This window comes from Tetrao urogallus (genome assembly GCF_951394365.1).
Source record: "Tetrao urogallus genome assembly, chromosome: 19".
NCBI classification, from domain to species: domain Eukaryota; kingdom Metazoa; phylum Chordata; class Aves; order Galliformes; family Phasianidae; genus Tetrao; species Tetrao urogallus.
Window position 1 is genome coordinate 1,337,055 of NC_136832.1, and position 18,895 is coordinate 1,355,949.

At 58.4% G+C, this 18,895-nt stretch overlaps 1 protein-coding gene across 2 annotated transcripts in view; it reads left to right on the forward strand.

The window, feature by feature from the left end:
* ABCA2 (ATP binding cassette subfamily A member 2) overlaps positions 1–18,895 on the forward strand; it is a gene marked incomplete at both ends in the record, with an annotated part of 30,790 nt that extends 11,895 nt beyond the window's left edge. For both annotated transcript variants that reach the window (XM_079544794.1, XM_079544793.1), the window contains 38 exons: positions 104–271; positions 579–675; positions 1,060–1,233; positions 1,320–1,422; positions 2,112–2,226; positions 2,872–3,062; positions 3,443–3,593; positions 3,898–4,102; positions 4,711–4,875; positions 5,105–5,285; positions 5,564–5,776; positions 6,074–6,270; positions 6,605–6,787; positions 7,245–7,429; positions 7,733–7,853; positions 8,034–8,324; positions 9,471–9,689; positions 10,028–10,130; positions 10,488–10,813; positions 11,421–11,634; positions 11,759–11,864; positions 12,207–12,318; positions 12,758–12,818; positions 13,046–13,220; positions 13,299–13,414; positions 13,650–13,797; positions 14,125–14,248; positions 15,155–15,287; positions 15,481–15,598; positions 15,701–15,879; positions 16,079–16,220; positions 16,692–16,826; positions 17,109–17,212; positions 17,504–17,596; positions 17,848–17,950; positions 18,115–18,252; positions 18,441–18,647; positions 18,860–18,895. In XM_079544794.1, the coding sequence (XP_079400920.1) occupies positions 104–271; positions 579–675; positions 1,060–1,233; positions 1,320–1,422; positions 2,112–2,226; positions 2,872–3,062; positions 3,443–3,593; positions 3,898–4,102; positions 4,711–4,875; positions 5,105–5,285; positions 5,564–5,776; positions 6,074–6,270; positions 6,605–6,787; positions 7,245–7,429; positions 7,733–7,853; positions 8,034–8,324; positions 9,471–9,689; positions 10,028–10,130; positions 10,488–10,813; positions 11,421–11,634; positions 11,759–11,864; positions 12,207–12,318; positions 12,758–12,818; positions 13,046–13,220; positions 13,299–13,414; positions 13,650–13,797; positions 14,125–14,248; positions 15,155–15,287; positions 15,481–15,598; positions 15,701–15,879; positions 16,079–16,220; positions 16,692–16,826; positions 17,109–17,212; positions 17,504–17,596; positions 17,848–17,950; positions 18,115–18,252; positions 18,441–18,647; positions 18,860–18,895 (5,832 nt within the window). The remainder of the gene's footprint in view (positions 1–103; positions 272–578; positions 676–1,059; positions 1,234–1,319; positions 1,423–2,111; positions 2,227–2,871; positions 3,063–3,442; positions 3,594–3,897; positions 4,103–4,710; positions 4,876–5,104; positions 5,286–5,563; positions 5,777–6,073; positions 6,271–6,604; positions 6,788–7,244; positions 7,430–7,732; positions 7,854–8,033; positions 8,325–9,470; positions 9,690–10,027; positions 10,131–10,487; positions 10,814–11,420; positions 11,635–11,758; positions 11,865–12,206; positions 12,319–12,757; positions 12,819–13,045; positions 13,221–13,298; positions 13,415–13,649; positions 13,798–14,124; positions 14,249–15,154; positions 15,288–15,480; positions 15,599–15,700; positions 15,880–16,078; positions 16,221–16,691; positions 16,827–17,108; positions 17,213–17,503; positions 17,597–17,847; positions 17,951–18,114; positions 18,253–18,440; positions 18,648–18,859) is intronic.

Below are 18,895 nucleotides of genomic sequence, written 5' to 3' on the forward strand. Positions count from 1 at the left end.
AGCACTGAGAAGTGTTGGTCCCAGCTGTGTTCACAACGGGGGCAGTGCTGAATGGCAGGGGGTACTCCAACCTCCCTCTCCCATCTCTTCCACACTGTTGCAGTTCACTGCTGACCTCCACAAGCACCCAGAGATCCTGAACGTCTCCGACAATGACCTTCTGCACAGCTTTCTCAAGGGCAACTTCTCCCTGCCCAACGCCAGCGTCCTGCTCCAGCAGCTGGACACCATTGATAATGCTGCCTGCGGCTGGGTCCACTTCATGGCCAAGGTGAGGCTGCACCCATCTGTGGGCACACAGGTGCTTGGAGCAGCACCTGTCACTCCTGGCTGTACTCTGCAGAGCCTGAGAGGGCTCAAGTCTGTTCAGGCATCCCTCAGGCTACAGGGTGGGAGAACTGGAGGAGGGGATGGTGGCCAGGAGCTTGAGGTGGAGATTTCAATGGCAGGTTCCCATCCCTTTGGGTTGAGGAGCTTGTGCAGCCACTGATGATGGCACATGCTGTGGCTTATGTATGGGGTCGATGACCAGACCTACGAGGGGCAGCGGGATCTTACTGGCCTTCCCATCCCTCCAGGTCAGCGTGGACATCTTCAAGGGCTTCCCAGATGAGGAGAGTATCGTCAACTACACGCTGAACCAGGCCTACCAGGACAATGTCACAGTCTTTGCCAGTATGTCCCTGAGAACAGCTCCTATAGAGGGGTCCCCAAAACCATGTCCAAAGCTGTGCCCCAGGCCTGGGGCCACTGGCTCTGGGATGTTGGCTGCCTCAGTCTGTGCGTCGGGTGAATGAATGACTCAAACATGCCAGCTCTCTTCACTTACCTCTCCCTCTGTGCTGTGCCTTGATCCTGGCCACTGTCCTGGCTCACCACGGGTGCCTGCAGTCAGAGTGGCCCCACATCCCATGCCAGGGCCACCCTCAGCCATCATAGCCCTTGTCTTGCTCTGGGCAGAGATATGCTGAGCCCTGGATCTTGGTCCCCACTGTGTCCCTGCCCATCAGTACAGGCTGGCTGGTGCCATCAGGCTCTCTGCCTTTCTGCTGCCCACAGGTGTGATCTTCCAGACCAACAAGGACGGCTCACTGCCCCCACATGTCATGTATAAGATCCGGCAGAATTCCAGCTTCACTGAGAAGACCAACGAGATCCGGCGGGCGTACTGGCGGCCCGGTCCCAACACTGGTGGCCGTTTCTATTTCCTCTATGGCTTTGTCTGGATTCAGGGTGAGTGTCAGCTGCCTGACCAGCTGCCCGTGCCCCTCAGCCCCTGCTTGTGCCGTCCCCTCAGCCTGGCCTTCCCTCCTCCCCAGACATGATGGAGCGTGCCCTCATCAACACCTTTGTTGGCCATGATGTGGTAGAACCTGGAAACTATGTGCAGATGTTCCCATATCCATGTTACACCCGGGATGAGTGAGTAACAGTTATCTGGGTGAGGAAGGGCAGGGGCATGACCTTCCCTCGTCTCATCAAGCAGTCCAGATTGGTCGGGACACTTCAGCTGGGAAACAGAGTCAAGCCTGGGGGCCTGAGAGAGACTGCTGACATTGGGAATGATGGGCAGCCAGTTACGCTGTGTCTTGAACTCCCTTGCCAAGCAAATGGGGAAAGATTTTTTTCCCCAGTTCATAGCTCAGATGATTTCATAGTTCAGTAGTTCATGGCTGCAGGGCATCTCAAAGTTTGCAGTACTCAGGAAGAACAAAGAGAAGTGTAGTAAATGGGTGACACATGAATCTGTCAGCAGTTATTGAACACAGTGATCTAAATGAAGCACTGAGACGTCCCAAACCAGTACCCACACCAGGGTAAGGAGGGCACTGGGATGGTCTGCACAGTGCTGCAGGCCTGGCTGCTGGAACCTGAAGGCCTGCACAGAAGGTATTCCACATTAGAGGAGCTCTGAGAAATGTTTTCTCCTCCTGTGTCTCAGTTTCCTCAATTATCAAGTGGAGATGGGAGCAGTAGCTAGCAGGTCACTGAGGAGCTGCTGAGGGCTGTAGTATTTCCTGGGTGGTAGCTGAGCCCCTCCACTGCCTGGTGGCCTGTTCTCAGGGTCTTCCCAGGCTCCAGTTCTCTCTTCTCTTCTTATACTCCATCAGCTTTCTCTTCGTCATTGAGCATATGATGCCCCTGTGCATGGTGATCTCCTGGGTCTACTCAGTGGCCATGATGATCCAGCATATTGTGACAGAGAAGGAACATCGCCTGAAAGAGGTGGGGATGGTGGGGGAAATCCCTGGGGATGAGCTGGTATCTTCCATGCCTGCCTGCCCAGGGCAGCCCAGGCACAGAAACTTGTGCCAAGTTGTGCCCTGTCACCAAGTTGCCCCATGTCATCCCATAATAGTTCCTAGACAGCAGCAGCCTAGAGTCCTGCCTGATAAGGGGAGAGCTCTACAGCCATCAAGAGTGTGTTCCAGCTGCTAGGCACAGTGCCAGGCTGAGCTGGCCTGTGTCTCAGGGAACCACCCTCAGCAGCCAGGGCAGCCTGCAGGAGAGCACTGACCCCAGCTCAGCCCAGAGCCCCAGTGCAGCACATCCTGCCATGTGCTGAGGCACTCGGCCTGGTGCTGCTGGGATAGGGACACCCACTGCGGGACCCTCGGCTCCCTCTGCACCCCTGGTGCCCCAGGCACAGATCTTACCTCCCAGGGCTCTGCTGCAGCTCATCTCTTTGCAGAGCTGGCTCTCCTGAGCATCCCTGGTGCAAGCCCTGGGCAGCACTGCAGGGAATGGAGCCTGTGAGCAGCCAGACCCTGGCTCTTCAGTGCTGCCCCTAGCTCTCCTAGCCCCAGAGGGTGAAGGGCTGGCAATGTGTGGGACAGGGGACAGCCTCACTAAGCAGTGTTGGCCTTGCAGGTGATGAAGATGATGGGCTTGAACAATGCAGTGCATTGGGTGGCTTGGTTCATCACCGGCTTTGTCCAGCTCTCCATCTCAGTCACGGCACTCACCGCCATCCTGAAGTATGGCAAGGTCCTGATGCACAGCGACGTCCTCATCATCTGGCTCTTTCTTGCCATCTACGCTGTGGCAACCATCATGTTCTGGTGAGCTGCCAGGCTCCCTCAGTAGGCTCAGGGGCCAGCAGCAGTGCCAGGTCCCTGACGGAATGTCCTTGTGCCATGGGGTGAGGGTGCTGGGAGCCCTGTGGTAAGGCTCCCAGGGAGGGAGGTGGAGGGACGCCCCAACCAGGCGATTTGAGGGGTGCCTTTATCACCTCAACACCAAAAGAATCAGTGTGGGCAATACCCTGGTGGGGCAGGATCCTGGGATGGGTGCTGGAGGGTTGGGTGCATCCTTGGCAGGGGCAGCTCAGCCCTCTCATCCCCAGTCAGAGGGTGGTGCTGGGTCCAATCAGCTCCTCGGGGTTGCAGGGTCACCTCTGCCTTGCAGTGGGGCTGGCAAGGTGACACTGTTATCTCTGCAGTTTCCTGGTATCGGTGCTCTACTCCAAAGCCAAGTTGGCTTCTGCCTGCGGTGGCATCATCTATTTCCTCAGCTACGTGCCCTACATGTATGTGGCCATCCGGGAGGAGGTGGCTCATGACAAGATCACTGCATTTGAGAAGTGCATCGCGGTGAGTTGTGTGCAGCTGTCAGGAGGTACCTGCCCCAGCATTTGCCTCAGGTACCCTATGTTCCCTGCATAGCTACCACCAACTCTTGGGCACCCCACATCTCACAGACGGGCCACAAACTGTAGGCAAATCTGTGCCCATGTGAACTGGCTCTCCATGGGACGTTGGAGGCGTCTCCAGAAGGTCTGGTGCCTCCCAGGGTGGGAAGCATCTCCATGGGTTCGGGTGGGGCAGAGCTAGATGGGAATTTACCCCGGAGTTGGCATGTGGCTCCTGCTGATGTGCCCCATCCTCCTCCCTGCAGTCTCTCATGTCTACCACGGCATTTGGGCTGGGCTCCAAGTACTTTGCACTGTACGAGGTGGCTGGTGTGGGCATCCAGTGGCACACCTTCAGCCAGTCGCCTGTGGAAGGAGATGACTTCAACCTCCTGCTGTCCATGATGATGCTGATCATCGATGCTGTGGTGTACGGGGTGCTCACGTGGTACATTGAGGCTGTGCACCCAGGTACGTGCAGTCAGAGGCAGTATTGGAGCACCTCCTCACTGGGGATGCTGTCATTTCCTGCCTGTGCTCAGCCCTGATACAACCAGATTCAGCCCAGTGTGCCTCTGTGTCCTCTTGGACACGTGCCCTCCTGCACACATGCCCTCACCCACAGGAATAGGGAACTCCCCTGTTCCTGACAGTTTGCTAGGAGATCTTCAGTCATGTTTTGGGTGGTTCTGGGTGCAACCAGGAGTTGGACTCGAGGGTCCTTGTAGTCTCTTCCAATTCAGGATAGTCTGTGGTTCTATGTGTCTGTTTACTGTCCAACTGGAGCAAAATATGGCATACACAGTTGGAGCATTACTCCCTCTCATTGCCTGTTTGAGAAGGAGTCCTGGCTGCGCTGGTTTTCTAGTAAAACTGAAGCATCAGGCAGGCCCAGTTTTACTTCGTTTCACTGCACAGCCCAGCAGCATTTCCGTGAGCGCTGGCAGACTGTCCTGGCTGCTGTTCCTGAGCAGGGAGATGGCCCTGCTCATCCCTGTGACTCTCTGTTCCATCCCTCGGCCGGCTTCTGCTTGGACACGCTGCAGGGTGGTGCTGACTGCACAGGGTTGTGCTTGCAGGCATGTTCGGCCTGCCGCGGCCCTGGTACTTCCCCTTCCAGAAGTCCTACTGGCTGGGCAACGGGCGAGTGGAGACCTGGGAGTGGACGTGGCCGTGGTCCCGCACCACACGCCTCAGCATCATGGAGGAGGATCAGGCCTGCGCCATGGAGAGCAGGAGGCTGGGTGAGCCGGCAGGTGGGGGTGGCGGCCGGGCTCCGGGGCTTGGCCCCTGTTGTGGGCACACAGCCTGTGCGTCCCACGTGCTGCATAGCGGGGGGCTGCTGCCCACAGCTCAGAGCAGGAAGGGCCAGGAGCTGGCACAGCCACTCCAGGGTGGAGGTGGGGAGATTTGCCCCCAGGAACCCTGCGCACTGTGCAGCTCCAACTCCTCACCGCCCTGCTTTCACGACAGAGGAGACACGGGGCATCGAGGAGGAGCCGACCCACCTCCCCTTGGTTGTCTGCATTGACAAGCTCACCAAGGTCTACAAAACTGACAAGAAGCTGGCGCTGAACAAGCTGAGCCTCAACCTCTATGAGAACCAGGTGGTGTCCTTCCTGGGGCACAATGGTGCAGGCAAAACCACCACCATGTGAGTTCCAACCATGGGCTGTGTCCTTCTGGTCAGTGATGAGTTGGGAAGGTGCCACAATGGCCATCCTCATTGGGCTCTATGGCTGATGTTGTGCCCAGGAGGAGGTGGTGTGGGTGTGAGAGAGGTGCAGAAGGGGAACAGGTGGCCAGCGCAAAGCCCTGCACTGATACTGCTCTGCCAGGGCCCAGCAGATACTCTGGGAAGTGGTGATTGGGATTAAAGACAGAGGAAGGCAGGCAAGGTTCCTCACTGCGTTCCTTTCTCCGTCCATCCAGGTCCATCCTGACTGGCTTATTCCCACCAACCTCAGGCTCAGCTACCATCTATGGCCATGATATCCGGACAGAGATGGATGAGATCCGGAAAAACCTGGGCATGTGTCCCCAGCACAATGTGCTCTTCGACAGACTGACGGTGGAAGAGCACCTCTGGTTCTACTCACAGCTCAAGAGCATGGCAGAGGAGGAGATCCGCAAGGAGATGGACAAGTAGGCACCCTCAGTTCCTTTTGCCCACATCTGCACCTTTTGCAGAAGCAGGTCCTGCTCTTCTGGCTGTGCCTGCGGGGAGTTGTCTGGGAGCAGGGATCACCCCTGCTGCAGCTCCAACAAGTGTTTTTGGAAACTTGGGGTATTGGGCTGGCTTAAGTTCCTTTCATAGTCTGGCTGTAGCTGGGCTGCCCTGACTGCCAAGAGCCATAGATGCTGGGTGGGAAAGAGAGGTGACATGCTCCCCGCAGGCACAGGCCAGCCCCAGCAGCCTGCTGCTTCTGTCCCTGTCCCCAGGATGATTGAGGACCTGGAGCTCTCCAACAAACGCCATTCCTTAGTGCAGACCCTCTCAGGGGGCATGAAGAGAAAACTGTCAGTGGCCATCGCCTTTGTGGGTGGGTCGCGGGCTGTGATCTTGGATGAGCCCACGGCTGGAGTTGACCCGTACGCACGCAGAGCCATCTGGGACCTCATCCTCAAGTACAAGCCAGGTGAGCAGGGAAGGGCAGAGCCATGCATGGGGCAGAAAACTGAACCTAGGCTTAAGAGTGGTGGGAAGACCCCTCGCTGTCCTCCTAAGAGGGACCAGATGTGCCTCTCCTGGCTCCCAGCCCAAGCTGTGGCATGGCTTCTCCCTACATCTGTCTCTATGTGGTGACTGAGCCAGGGGTCCCTGTGAGACCCTTGGGGAATCAGCCAGCTCCATGCCCTGGTTCCCCACACATCAGACAGCATGCCATGCCAAAGCAGTGCCTGGTAGGGCAGGCGGAGGCTGCGGCAGCCCTGGCACAACCCCACACCCTCTTCTAACACTCTGTGCCACAGGGAGGACCATCCTGCTGTCCACCCATCACATGGATGAGGCTGATTTGCTGGGCGACCGCATCGCTATCATCTCCCATGGCAAGCTCAAGTGCTGCGGCTCCCCACTCTTCCTCAAGAGCACCTATGGCGATGGCTACAAGCTGACAGTGGTAAAGAGGCAGTCGGACACCAGGAACAGTACAGGTCCGTGGGCCCAGCAGGACCTATGGTTTGGAGCATCAGTAGATGGGATCAGCCCTTTTTGTGTCCAGGAAAGGAGCAAGAGGTCAAAACCCAAATGCTCCCACCCCAAGTCTCCATAGGCCACATGGGGGGGCACAGTGGGACAGGACAGTGATGCAGGAAGTGGCACTGCCCAGCCCTGGTTTATCCCTCTGGGTCCCCGGTTTAAACCCCGGATGGAGGCGTTGCCCCCAGGTTCTGGTTGTTGTTCAGACTAGGGGCTGCCTGCTGATGCCCAGTATGGGCAGTGGTGCCCTGTGAGGCTCAGGAACTGATGGCACAGCCAGAGCAGCCGGAAAGCCACCAGTGCCCTGTGATCAGTGCAGAAGGATCCCTCACTGGGGATAGCATGGGCAGGGAGTGGTGGTCCTGGTACAAGGCTGGATGAGGAGTGACCAGTGCTACCCATCTGCCACAGAATCTGGCCAGCCCCACAGTCCTCCAGGCCACTCCTCTGTCAGCCCCTGCTCTGAGCCCCGCGTCTCTCAGTTCATCAAGAAGTACGTGGCCTCCTGCCTCCTCATCTCAGATACCAACACCGAGCTCTCCTACATCCTGCCCAGTGAGGCCGTCAAGAAGGGCTGCTTCGAGAGGCTCTTCCAGGTACCCGAGCCACACACAGCTTCACCGCCCACCTTGCTGGCAGCACAAGGATGCGGTCAGTGTTAGGGGTGGGATGAGCCTGGTGGGCACAGCACCCCGTGAGACACGGGGAAAATGTGCACGTGAGCACGTGTGTGAGGGGCAGGACACGGCACTTGGTCTGTTCCTGCTCTGTCAAAGGGCATCTCCTGTATGTGCCAACAGCAGCTGGTGTGGGGCAGGGATCCCACCTGGCACTTGCAACCGTGAGAGTTGTGGTGGCGGTGCTAGAGCCTCCTGCCTTCCTCATTTTCCCTTCCACAGCACTTGGAGCAGAGCCTGGAGGAGCTGGACCTCACCAGTTTTGGGCTGATGGATACCACACTTGAGGAGGTCTTTCTGAAAGTATCTGAGGAAGACCAGTCCCTGGAGAATAGTGATGTGGGTACGGCCTGCGGGGAGCTTGTGGTGGTGCTTCTGGCAGGGGGACGTGGGGTGAGGTGAAGGCATCCTGTGCCTTCACATGGGCCGTCCAGCCAAGGGCAGCCTTCCATTTGTGAAGCAGATCTGCTGGATGTAGCACAGCAAAGGCTGCCACAGCCAGCAGCGGCTCCCCTTCTTCCAGACATGAAGGAGTCCAAGAAGGATGCCCTGCAGCCGCCCGTCCCTGAGCTGGACCTGAAGCCGGAGGCCAACAGGGAGCCTCTGGAGGAGGTGGATGTGCCTGAGAAGCCCGAGGTGGAGCTCAGCAACCTGGTGACCTGCTCCAAGCTAGCGCAGTCACAGGCATCCCTGCGCTCGGCCTCCTCAGTGGGCTCCGTACGGGGTGACGAAGGTGGGGCTTATTCCGAATTCTTTGGGGATTACTCTCCGTTGTTTGACAATCGTCAGGACCCTGATAACATCAGTCTGCAAGGTTCGTAGTATTGTGCAGCAGCGTGCTGCTTGTGCACCGTGATGGAGGTGCTCTGGGATGGGGAGGATGGCTGCTCCGAGGCAAGAGCGGAGCTGGCTCTCCGAGGGACGTGGTGCCTGGTGCACTGGAGATTGAGACCGTGCTGGCTCAGCTGAGCCCCATGGTGCTGAGCCTGTGTTCCAACAGATGATGTATCCAGGGAGCCTGAGCAGAGAAAGAGAAGGGGAGGTGCAGAGCCTGCAGCCCTGGGGGGAGGGATGGGGGGATGGCTGGCGACTGATACTTCTAGCCAGTTTGTGGCCCTGAACTGATGGGCCCCGTGCTGAGGCATGGAGCTGGCAGGCTCGCGGGCAGGTGGAGGCGTGCTGGCCTTAGCCCTTCCCTTTGTCTCTCTCCAATCCTGTCCTGCTGGCCTGCACACTCACTCACTAACATGCTGCTTGCACTCGTGGCCTCTGGTGGAGCGGCACTGTCCCACACAGTGTGTGCTGCCCCCGTGGCTGAGCTGCTGAGTTTCTCCTCTTGGCCCTCCAGTGTGGTGTTCCAGAGAGCAACTTTGCCCTTCAGCCCCAGGCACAGGGTCAAGGCCATCCCCGCCCAGATGCTCGAAATGCACAAGCACAGAGCGTGCAGACAGAAGCCTGAAGGCAACTGTTTTATTTACGCATCCTTTTCTGGGTTATCCCACCAGTCCTTGTCATGATTAATTTATTGCTGTGACACTCTCCCTCCCCTGCCAGGGCTGCAGATTGCTCTGAGCGTTGCTGAATTTGGGTCACGGGAGGTAGAGCAGCTCCTGGGCTCTTCGGGTCCCAGCTCTGTGCTCGCTGGGTCCCTACGTGTGACCTGTTGCCACTCTTCCTGATTGATGTGAAACTACTCTGGGCTGGCTGCAGCCAGTGGGAAGACGGAGGGGTACTGCCAAAAAGCACCACTTTTGTTTCTTGAAAACTATTGTCACAGTTTCCCATTTTGGGCCAAGAAAAACCCGCCAGCCAGCCACCTTGCTTCATGCCATGGTCGTGCTGTGGCTCAGTGCCCCATCAGGTTGGCTGCACCCAGTTCAGTGCCAAGGGCAACTGCCAGCAAGGGCAGGTGCGGGACCCCTGGGCTCACACCCTCCTCTTTGCTGTCCCCTCATTGCAGACCAAGAGGCTGATGTGGAGGCGGAGGACCACGATCTGGCTGGGCAGGGGAGCTTCAAGCTGGAGGGCTCGTGGCTGAAGCTGCGCCAGTTCCACGGACTGATCGTCAAGCGCTTCCACTGTGCCAAGCGCAACACCAAGGCCCTCTTCTCTCAGATCCTCCTGCCTGCCTTCTTTGTCTGCGTGGCCATGACTGTGGCACTCTCTGTGCCTGAAATAGGTACCTGCAAGCCCTCATCCCAGTGGGTTTGGGAGGACACGGTGGAGTTCGTCCCGTTCCCTTTCCAGGGCCCAGGCTCATGCCTCACCCCAGGCTGGGTGTTCACCCTCCTCTGCATTGGCAGCAGCTTGGAGGGAGAGTATGCATCCCACTCTGCTGCCCCCACAGCAGCTGGGTCTCACTGACCTTCCCTCTCCTGCCTGCCCAGTGTGGCCAGCAGTGATGCTGAGGGGGAAGAGAAGGGGCAAGGACAAGGCCTGAGGGTGTTTGGCCAGCAGGCCTGTGAGTGTGGGGCCATGAGGCCGGGTGCAAGCAGATTCCTGTCCTTGTCTCCACAGGTGACCTGCCACCCCTCATCCTCTCCCCATCACAGTACCACAACTACACCCAGCCCAAGGGCAATTTCATTCCTTACGCCAATGAGGAGCGGCGTGAGTACCGGTGAGAGCAGCGTCCTCTACCCCGATCCTGTTCCCAGAACCTCCATGGGGAGAGGGGAGGGCAGCTCACAGCAGGTCTGGTGCTGGAGCAGGTTTGGGCTCAGAGCAGAGCCTGGCCAACAGTGTCCCCATGCAGTGTCCTCCATCCTCCCCTAGGGAGAGGTGCCAGCCCTGATGTGATGGTGAGCAGCAGCTTGGCTCTTGCCAGGCCTGGTCTGAGTGGGTACCCAGGGCTGTACAGGCATGGTGCCTGTGCCCCTTCAGCCACTGCAGGGACTTGCCCATAAAAAGATGGCCGAGGTGGGAATTCCCCTATTTTCTGTTTCTCGTTCCTCCTAATGTGCTCCTTTCCCTGCAGCCTCAGGCTGTCTCCTGACGCTAGCCCACAGCAGCTGGTGAACACCTTCCACCTGCCCTCTGGTGTGGGGGCCACCTGTGTGCTCAAGACAGCCTTCAACAACACACTGGACCAGCCCATGCAGACCCTGAACCTCAACAGCAACGAGTCCAAAATGCTGGCAGCCAAGTACTTTGATGCCATGTGCATTGACTCCTTCACCCAGGGCCTGCCGCTCTCCAACTTCGTGCCACCACCTCCATCCCCAGCACCTTCCGACTACCCTGTCTCAATGGATGAGGACCTGCTGCGTGCCTGGAACTCCACAACCTTCTCTACCATCAAAGGTATCACCTGCATCTGGTGTGTGGGTCTGTCTGGGCTGGAAATTCATCTCCAGGTGGGGCAATGTGTCTTCCTGCAGGAGCAGCTCCAAGTGCTGGTCAAGTGCAGCTTGCCCTGGCCATGGTGGAGCATTGCTTGTCTGCACTTCTGGTTCGGGGCTGGTGCTGGCCCCACAGCACTGCTCCCTGTGAGCTCCAGCAGTACTGCTGGAGCTCACAGGGCTGGTGACACCACTGAGAGTCTTGTGGCTGGGATTGCTGGGCTGGGTGCTTTGTCCCCAACCAGTGAAATGGTTGCACTGCTTGTTCCAGACACACTTCACACTCTGTCTCTGAGCCATTTCTGTAACCTGTCTGCTCCAAATTTTTTTTCCATGTCCATCCCCTGACATCTCTATCACTGGGAAACAAGAAACCACTCAAAGCCTAGGCTCTGGCCAGTGGGAGCCAGTGTGAGGGGAGCAGGAATATCCCTTCCTGCCCGGCTGGACCCCTTGGCAGAGCCTGCAGGGCGTCACTCCGTGTGCCCCTCTCATCCTGGCTGCCCTGTGCCACCCCACAGCTGCAGCTGCCGGGAGCCTGGCTGCAAGCTGCCTCCTCTACTCCACAGAGACCATCACCTCTGCCCCTTCCCTGCCCCGCATCATCCATGAGCCCATCAGGTGCACGTGCTCCATGCAGGGGACTGGCTTCTCCTGCCCCAGTGGCGTGGGGGGCCACCCACCGCAGATGAAGGTGGTGACGGGGGACATCCTGGCAGACATCACAGGGCGCAATGTTTCTGAGTACCTGCTCTACACCTCGGACCGCTTCCGGCTGCACAGGCAAGAGAGAGGCTGGGGATCCCACCCAGCACCGTGGGACAGGAGCCAGGGCTGCAGTCAAGTGCGGCCCCGCTCCTGAGCACAGGGGACAGCAGTCACTCTTTGGGCATGCTTTGTCCTGTAGGTATGGAGCACTCACCTTCGGCAATGTCCAGAAATCCATCCCAGCTTCCTTTGGGGCCAGAGCTCCTGCCATGGTGCGCAAGATCGCAGTCCGAAGAACAGCCCAGGTAGGAGCATGCTGAGACCTGAGGCAGCTAGCAGGTGGGTGGGTGGCGGCGGCCCCAGCGTGATGGGAAGGAGGAAGGCAGCACCGCCTGCACAGCAGGGCCCGCTCATCAGCTGCTCTACAGCCATGCTTTCCACCAAGGGCTCTGTCGGGGATCTCTCTCCATAGAGCACTGCGCAGCGCTCCCACCACGTTGGATCAAACTCACTGGGTCAGCAGTGGCCTGCTTTCCTCACAGCCATGAACACAGGAGTACCCTGTGGCCATCCCACCCCATCCCATCCTGCATATCTGGCCTTGCCCAGCTCCTGCTGCCTCCCACCGCTCTTCTCTGCTCTTCCAGGTCTTCTACAACAACAAGGGCTACCACAGCATGCCCACCTACCTCAACGCTCTCAACAACGCCATCCTGCGAGCCAACCTGCCCAAGAGCAAAGGCAACCCTGCTGCCTATGGTGAGAGCCTGAAGGGTTTTTAAGACAAAAGTACATCAGGAACAGCTTGAGGGCATGGTCCAAAAAGGTCCTGATCTAAAGTGCAGTGCTCCTCCTTTTGCCCAGCTGGTCAGGGGGCTCACTCTCCTTGGTTATGTGTGGCTTGAGGTCTGGACTTGGCAGGTTCTGGCTGGGGCAGTGCCTCCTGGGCTTGCAGACTTGTCTGAAGGATGCTGTCTGCCACATGAGGGTTGGGAGCTTGGTGTTGGTATCTGAGATGAGGAGGCAGGAGGCCACATGAGGGTGAGAGGGAGGGCTCAGCCCCAAAGTGCTTCATTGCTTCTGGGCTACAAGGAAGGAAACTCATCCTGCTGAGAGCCAGGACCACACAGGCTGGAGCTGTGGCAACATTTTCTCTCCCAAGCCAGCCTTCACACCCTGACATTTCTTTTTCCTGCAGGCATCACAGTCACCAACCATCCCATGAACAAGACCAGCGCCAGCCTGTCCCTGGATTACCTGTACGTGTGGGGAGCTGGTTCATGGGAGGGTGGCCATAATGTAGAATGGGAAGGAGCTCCCTGCTGTGGTTTGCAGGGGAAAGTTGAGGGTTCTGCTGTGCATGCACCATGGGGAGGGGGTGGGAGGCTGTGACACGGGAGTCCCTATTTGTGTACAGAGGCTGTCTCACACTAGGGTGGGCAGCTGAGGATGATGGTCTTCTGCTCTTTCCTTGCTCCTGATGCAGCCTGCAAGGCACGGATGTGGTGATTGCCATCTTCATCATCGTGGCCATGTCCTTTGTGCCGGCCAGCTTTGTGGTGTTCCTGGTGGCTGAGAAGGCCACCAAGGCCAAACACCTGCAGTTTGTGAGCGGCTGCGACCCTGTCATCTACTGGCTGGCCAACTATGTGTGGGATATGGTGAGAGGGACACATGGCCTCGTTGATGATTCCCCTGGGCTGAATGGGCAGGCAGTCACTAAGGTTCTGTCTCTGCAGCTGAACTACCTGGTGCCAGCCACATGCTGTATCATTATCCTGTTTGTGTTTGACCTCCCGGCATACACCTCTCCCACCAACTTCCCTGCCGTCCTCTCACTCTTCCTGCTGTACGGGTACGTTGCTGAGATGAGTGAGCAGGGCAGGGGGTGAACCATGGTGCATCGGTGCATCCATCTGCACTGTGTGCACCAGGATCCAGCTCTGGGGTGGCCTGTGTGGCTGTTCTGCAGTTTCATGGTGTGGGAGATCCCAGGGAGGATGGCGCTGGGAGATCCCACAGCTCACTGGTTGTTGCCATGGTCCCTTTCCTGCCCCGCTCACGTGCAGTCCTGCTACTTGCCTCCCCAGCTGGTCCATCACCCCCATCATGTACCCTGCCTCCTTCTGGTTTGAGGTGCCCAGCTCTGCCTATGTCTTCCTCATCGTCATCAACCTCTTCATTGGCATCACAGCCACCGTTGCCACGTTCCTGCTGCAGCTCTTTGAGCACGACAAGGTATGAGCTTCACAGCTCTGACTGGGGCCATCAGGAAGGGAGGAGATGCTCGCTCAACTTGGTGAGAGGGGCAATGTCCCTGGCACGGTACAAGGAACCAGGATGCTGTGACAAAGCCTGTGGCTCCCACACAGCAACTGGTGGTGGTGCTGCCAGGGTGGTGCCAGGCAGGATGGGACCTCAGGAGGTCTCTACTGAAAACGCCTCTTCGCAGCAGGGTCAGCTGTGAGCCCAGACTGCATCTTGTTGGCCATCCTGATCCTACCAGGTGCTTGCAGTCCCCACGGATGTTTCTGATGGCTGTATTCTCTCTGCCCATCTCCACAGGATTTGAAGTTGGTGAACAGCTACCTGAAGAGCTGCTTCCTTGTATTCCCTAACTATAACCTGGGCCATGGCTTGATGGAGATGGCCTACAATGAATACATCAATGAATACTATGCCAAGATCGGTATGGCCTCTTCCTCCCACCCTCCCTTGCTCCATGGTGGGCCAGCAGAGATCAATGTGCTGCACATCCCTTCCTACCACCCTGTGGGACTCTCCAGGGGTCTAGAGCAACCTAGAGCAAAGAGCTGGGGGATGTGAATGAGAGAGCCTTGGGAGCAGACACAGTCGAGGGCCCATTGAGAGTCATGTTGTGGTGCCAGTGATGCTGAGCACAGTTCCTCAGGCCGTTCCATACATCAGCCCTGCAGAGAGCAGAGGTTGTGAGCCCTGGCAGAATTGCACATTTCTGCTGCCGTCACACTGCCCGTGGCGTGGGCACTGTGCAGTGATCTGAGAGATGAGACTGCAGGGATTGCTTTGTTCCAGATGTAATATCTTATTTGCATGGCTGCATTGCCCTACCAAAATGACCCTTTTGCTAATTGCAGCTTCGACTTGGCGTCAGAAAGTTTTGGTGCTGCTGGCATCACGGGAAGTATTTAGGAGCAGAATCTGACATATCCATTCAGTACCCATTCTCAGTTGGATTGATCCACCCCACTGAGGTTGAAAAGTTGCAAGGTGATTTCAACGACAGATGTGTTGTGAATGGAAAGCCTTGTTGTAACCAGCAGTGGTGCCAGCAGTGCCAGACAGCCTGGGAAGATGCAGGAATGTGGCCAGGGAGGGGATGTGGGAACAGGGCAGTATCACATCCAGCCTAGCTGAAGACTTACAGTGAGCATGGCGGTGAGATAGCAGCTGCTGCTACCTGATTGTTTGCTGCTGACCCTCAGGGCAGGGGCATCACCCACATTACCTCCGCTCTGTTGTGGTGGTGGCCCTGTCCCCTGGAGCTGTCACACATGCGCCGGCTGTCCTCCCAGGAAAGTGCCCCCAGCTGCTCTGTGCTCTTCATCCCACTCAGGGCAATTTGATAAAATGAAATCACCCTTCGAATGGGACATCGTGACACGAGGGCTCGTTGCCATGACAATCGAAGGCTTCGTCGGCTTCTTCATCACCATCATGTGCCAATACAACTTCTTCCGGAAGCCCCAGTGAGTGTGGCAGAGCTGTGCAGGGCCGTGCTTCTGCTGCCTGCAGCCTCCCCAGCCCTTTGCAATGGGTCAGAGCTTTGCTCGGGACCCTGAGCTCGACACAGCCTCTGCCACCCGTCCCCAGCCTCTGCCCCCTGGAGGGGTACGGGAAGGCAGCTTGCCCCCCCACCCCGCCCCTCGCTCCCATCCGCAGGCGGCTCCCAGTCTCCACCAAACCCATTGAAGATGACATCGATGTGGCCAACGAGCGGCACCGCGTCCTGCGGGGCGACGCTGACAACGACATGCTGAAGATTGAGAACCTCACCAAGGTACAGGCGCCCCGGGGTTTTGGCACAGGGCTGCTGTGGGGCGTTCAAGGGATGCAGGCTGGGTTGGGGTGCCGGGCTGAGCACCCTGCCCTGCCCTGCCAGGTCTACAAGTCCCGCAAGATCGGGCGCATCCTGGCTGTGGACCGGCTGTGTGTGGGTGTGCGGCCGGGGGAGTGCTTCGGGCTGCTGGGCGTCAATGGCGCGGGGAAGACGACCACTTTCAAGATGCTGACAGGGGATGAGAGCACAACGGGAGGAGAGGCCTTCGTCAACGGGCACAGGTATGGGGGCACGGGCTGGCGGTGGCTGCCCTCTTGTTTGTGAACAGGATGAGGGCTGCTTTGGAGCTTCCCATGAAGAAGCTGCTGCCTGTCCCTGGGGCTCGGCGGTGCAGCCCCGCATCCTGCTGGGCGCTTGTCTGTGCACTGTCTGTCATCCCGGCATTCCTTCTCCCATTGGCCTCTCTGTCCCTTCTCACAGCATCCTGAAGGAGCTCCTGCAGGTCCAGCAGAGCTTGGGCTACTGCCCCCAGTTTGACGCGCTCTTTGATGAGCTGACAGCCCAGGAGCACCTGGAGCTCTACACGCGCCTGCGCGGCATCCCCTGGAAGGATGAGGAGAGGGTAGGGTTTTGGTTGGGTGCTTGGCAGTGCCTGAGCGCTGGTGCTGTGCCACAGTCTGCTGTGGGAACAGCAAGATGGAGCAGGTGGTAGATGTGCTGGGCATTGAGGACTACTCCATCAGCCAGACCACGTTGGACAATGTGAGGCTGGAAATGGCACGAGCAGCTGGGTGCTCATGCTGAGGGAGGGTGGCAGTGTCCATCTATCACTGGTGGGCACCACAGTGGGTGCAGCCCCCCTCATGACTCTGCGTGCTGCTGCCCCACGGTAGTGCTGCCCCAGCAGTGCTCCTGCTGCATGTCCATACACCAGGGCTGGGCATAGATGCAGGGAGGCCTCACTGGGGCTCAGAGCTGTGTGAGGGGCTGTCATGAGGTTATTTGCCCATTGCCCTCTGCCAGCTCTTCACATCCTCTGCCCAGGGGTGTTTGGGGCCCCAGGAGAGTGATCACAGCCCTCTGCACCTTGCAGGTGGTGAAGTGGGCGCTGAAGAAGCTTGAATTGACCAAGTACGCTGACAAGCCTGCCAGCACCTACAGCGGAGGCAACAAGAGGAAGCTGTCCACAGCCATCGCTTTGATTGGATACCCAGCCTTCATCTTTCTGGTGCGCCACGGCCCCCTGGCACCCTGTGACGTGGGGTCGTCATCCCACTCCCAAAAGCCCCACGCTCCCACTTGGTTCCATACCCCTGGCAGTGGACCAGGCTAGCGTCCAGCTATCCCGAGTGAAACAGTGCCCTGGGGAGGGGCTTCCTGCCCCATGGGCTTTGCCACGAGCATTCCAAGCTGGGGAGCAGGGAGGCAGAGCTGTGCCCGTGCAATGGGAAGGGAGTTACAGGGTTTCCCCTGAGAGCTGGCTTGTCTGAGGGTGCCATATGTCCCACAGGATGAGCCTACTACAGGGATGGACCCCAAGGCACGGCGCTTCCTCTGGAACCTCATCCTGGATGTCATCAAGACAGGGCGCTCCGTCGTGCTCACATCCCACAGGTCCGAGGGCTTTAGGCTACACCTGCAGTGCCTCCAGGCATCTCATGCACTATGGCGAATGGTGGGGGGGAGAGAGGCTCTTTGGCCTCTGGGGGACGGCATATGGCAAAGGGCATAGGAGTGGAGAGAGCCTGGGTCACCCTGCTGCTGCCTCCCAGCACTGGTGGTGGTGGGCCTGGTGCATCAGGTGAAGGCCTGGGAATCTCGGCTCCCTGTGTGCCACAGCCTGCAGCTGCTTGCTGGCTGCCTGTGCCACATGTCTCCAGGCTCAGGCCTGCCCTCTCTCCCCAGCATGGAGGAATGCGAGGCGCTCTGTACCCGTCTGGCCATCATGGTGAATGGGCGGCTGAAATGTCTTGGCAGCATCCAGCACCTGAAGAACAGGTAAGAGCCTGGGGGGGTCCAGCAACCTGCCGGGAGGTGCCAATTGCCAAATGGCAAGGTGATGGCATGGCATCCACCCCGAGCTTACAGCTTTCTGTGCAGATGCTTTAGAGGGTGGGCAGGGGGAGCGGGGCAGTCCTGGTGGGAGCAGTCACTGCATCCCCAGCAGGCAGGTGTCTGTGGGGTTGGTCTTTCCCCACAGAGATGCGGATGAGATGGTAGAGCCTCATGAAAACCCCATCCCTTTGCAGGTTTGGTGATGGCTACATGATCACAGTGCGCACAAAGTCCAGCCTCAACGTCAAGGAGGTGGTGAGGTTCTTCAACCGCAACTTCCCTGAGGCCATCCTCAAGGTAACGTCCCAGCAGTGGCAGTGCTGCCTCTGCCAGCCCATGCCATCGTGGAAGCAGCCTTCATCCCCCAAGGGACTTCATCTTCCCTTCAGCTAGGGGGATGTGGGTGATGCGACACAGTTGTGGGAAGTGAGTGCTCCAATGTGACCTCGGTGACTTTGCAGGAGAGGCACCACACTAAGGCCCAGTACCAGCTCAAATCGGACCAGATCTCGCTGGCACAGGTCTTCAGCAAGATGGAGCAGGTGGTGGATGTGCTGGGCATTGAGGACTACTCCGTCAGCCAGACCACCCTGGACAACGTGAGGCTGGGAATGGCACGAGCAGCTGGGTGCTCATGCTGAGGGAGGGTGGCAGTGTCCATGTGCCTGCCAGAAGCCTTCAGGGCAGGAGCGAGTGCTTGGCTGGGAATGTGGGGGCACACGGAGGCTGGGTCACAGCAGTAGAGGTGCCAGGTGAGGGGCAGGGCTCTCACCCTTTTTCCTTCCAGGTGTTCGTGAATTTTGCCAAGAAGCAAAGCGACAACCTGGAGCAGCAAGAGACGAGCCCCAGCTGTGCCCTGCAGTCCCCCTGGGAGCGAGTGCTGAGCCTGCTGCGCCCGCGGGCTGCGCCCACAGAGCTGCGGGCCCTGGTAGTGGAGGAGCAGGAGGACCTGGAGACAGATGATGAAGGCCTCATCAGCTTTGAGGAGGAGAGGGTGAGAGGCAGCCCCAGCATCTCAGTGTCCCCGCTGTCTATTCTGTCCTTGTCATGGGGCTCCAGCATCATACCTGGGCCCTCATCCTGGGAAATCAAGGCCAGACAGGGGCGAGACCTGAGGTTGCTTACCAGGGGAGGAGGGGTCTGGGGGCTCCCCCAGCTCCTGGGCAGAGTGCCTCCCCCTGAGCACTGACATCTGTGCGTCCCCAGGCTCAGCTGTCGTTCAACACGGACACACTGTGCTGA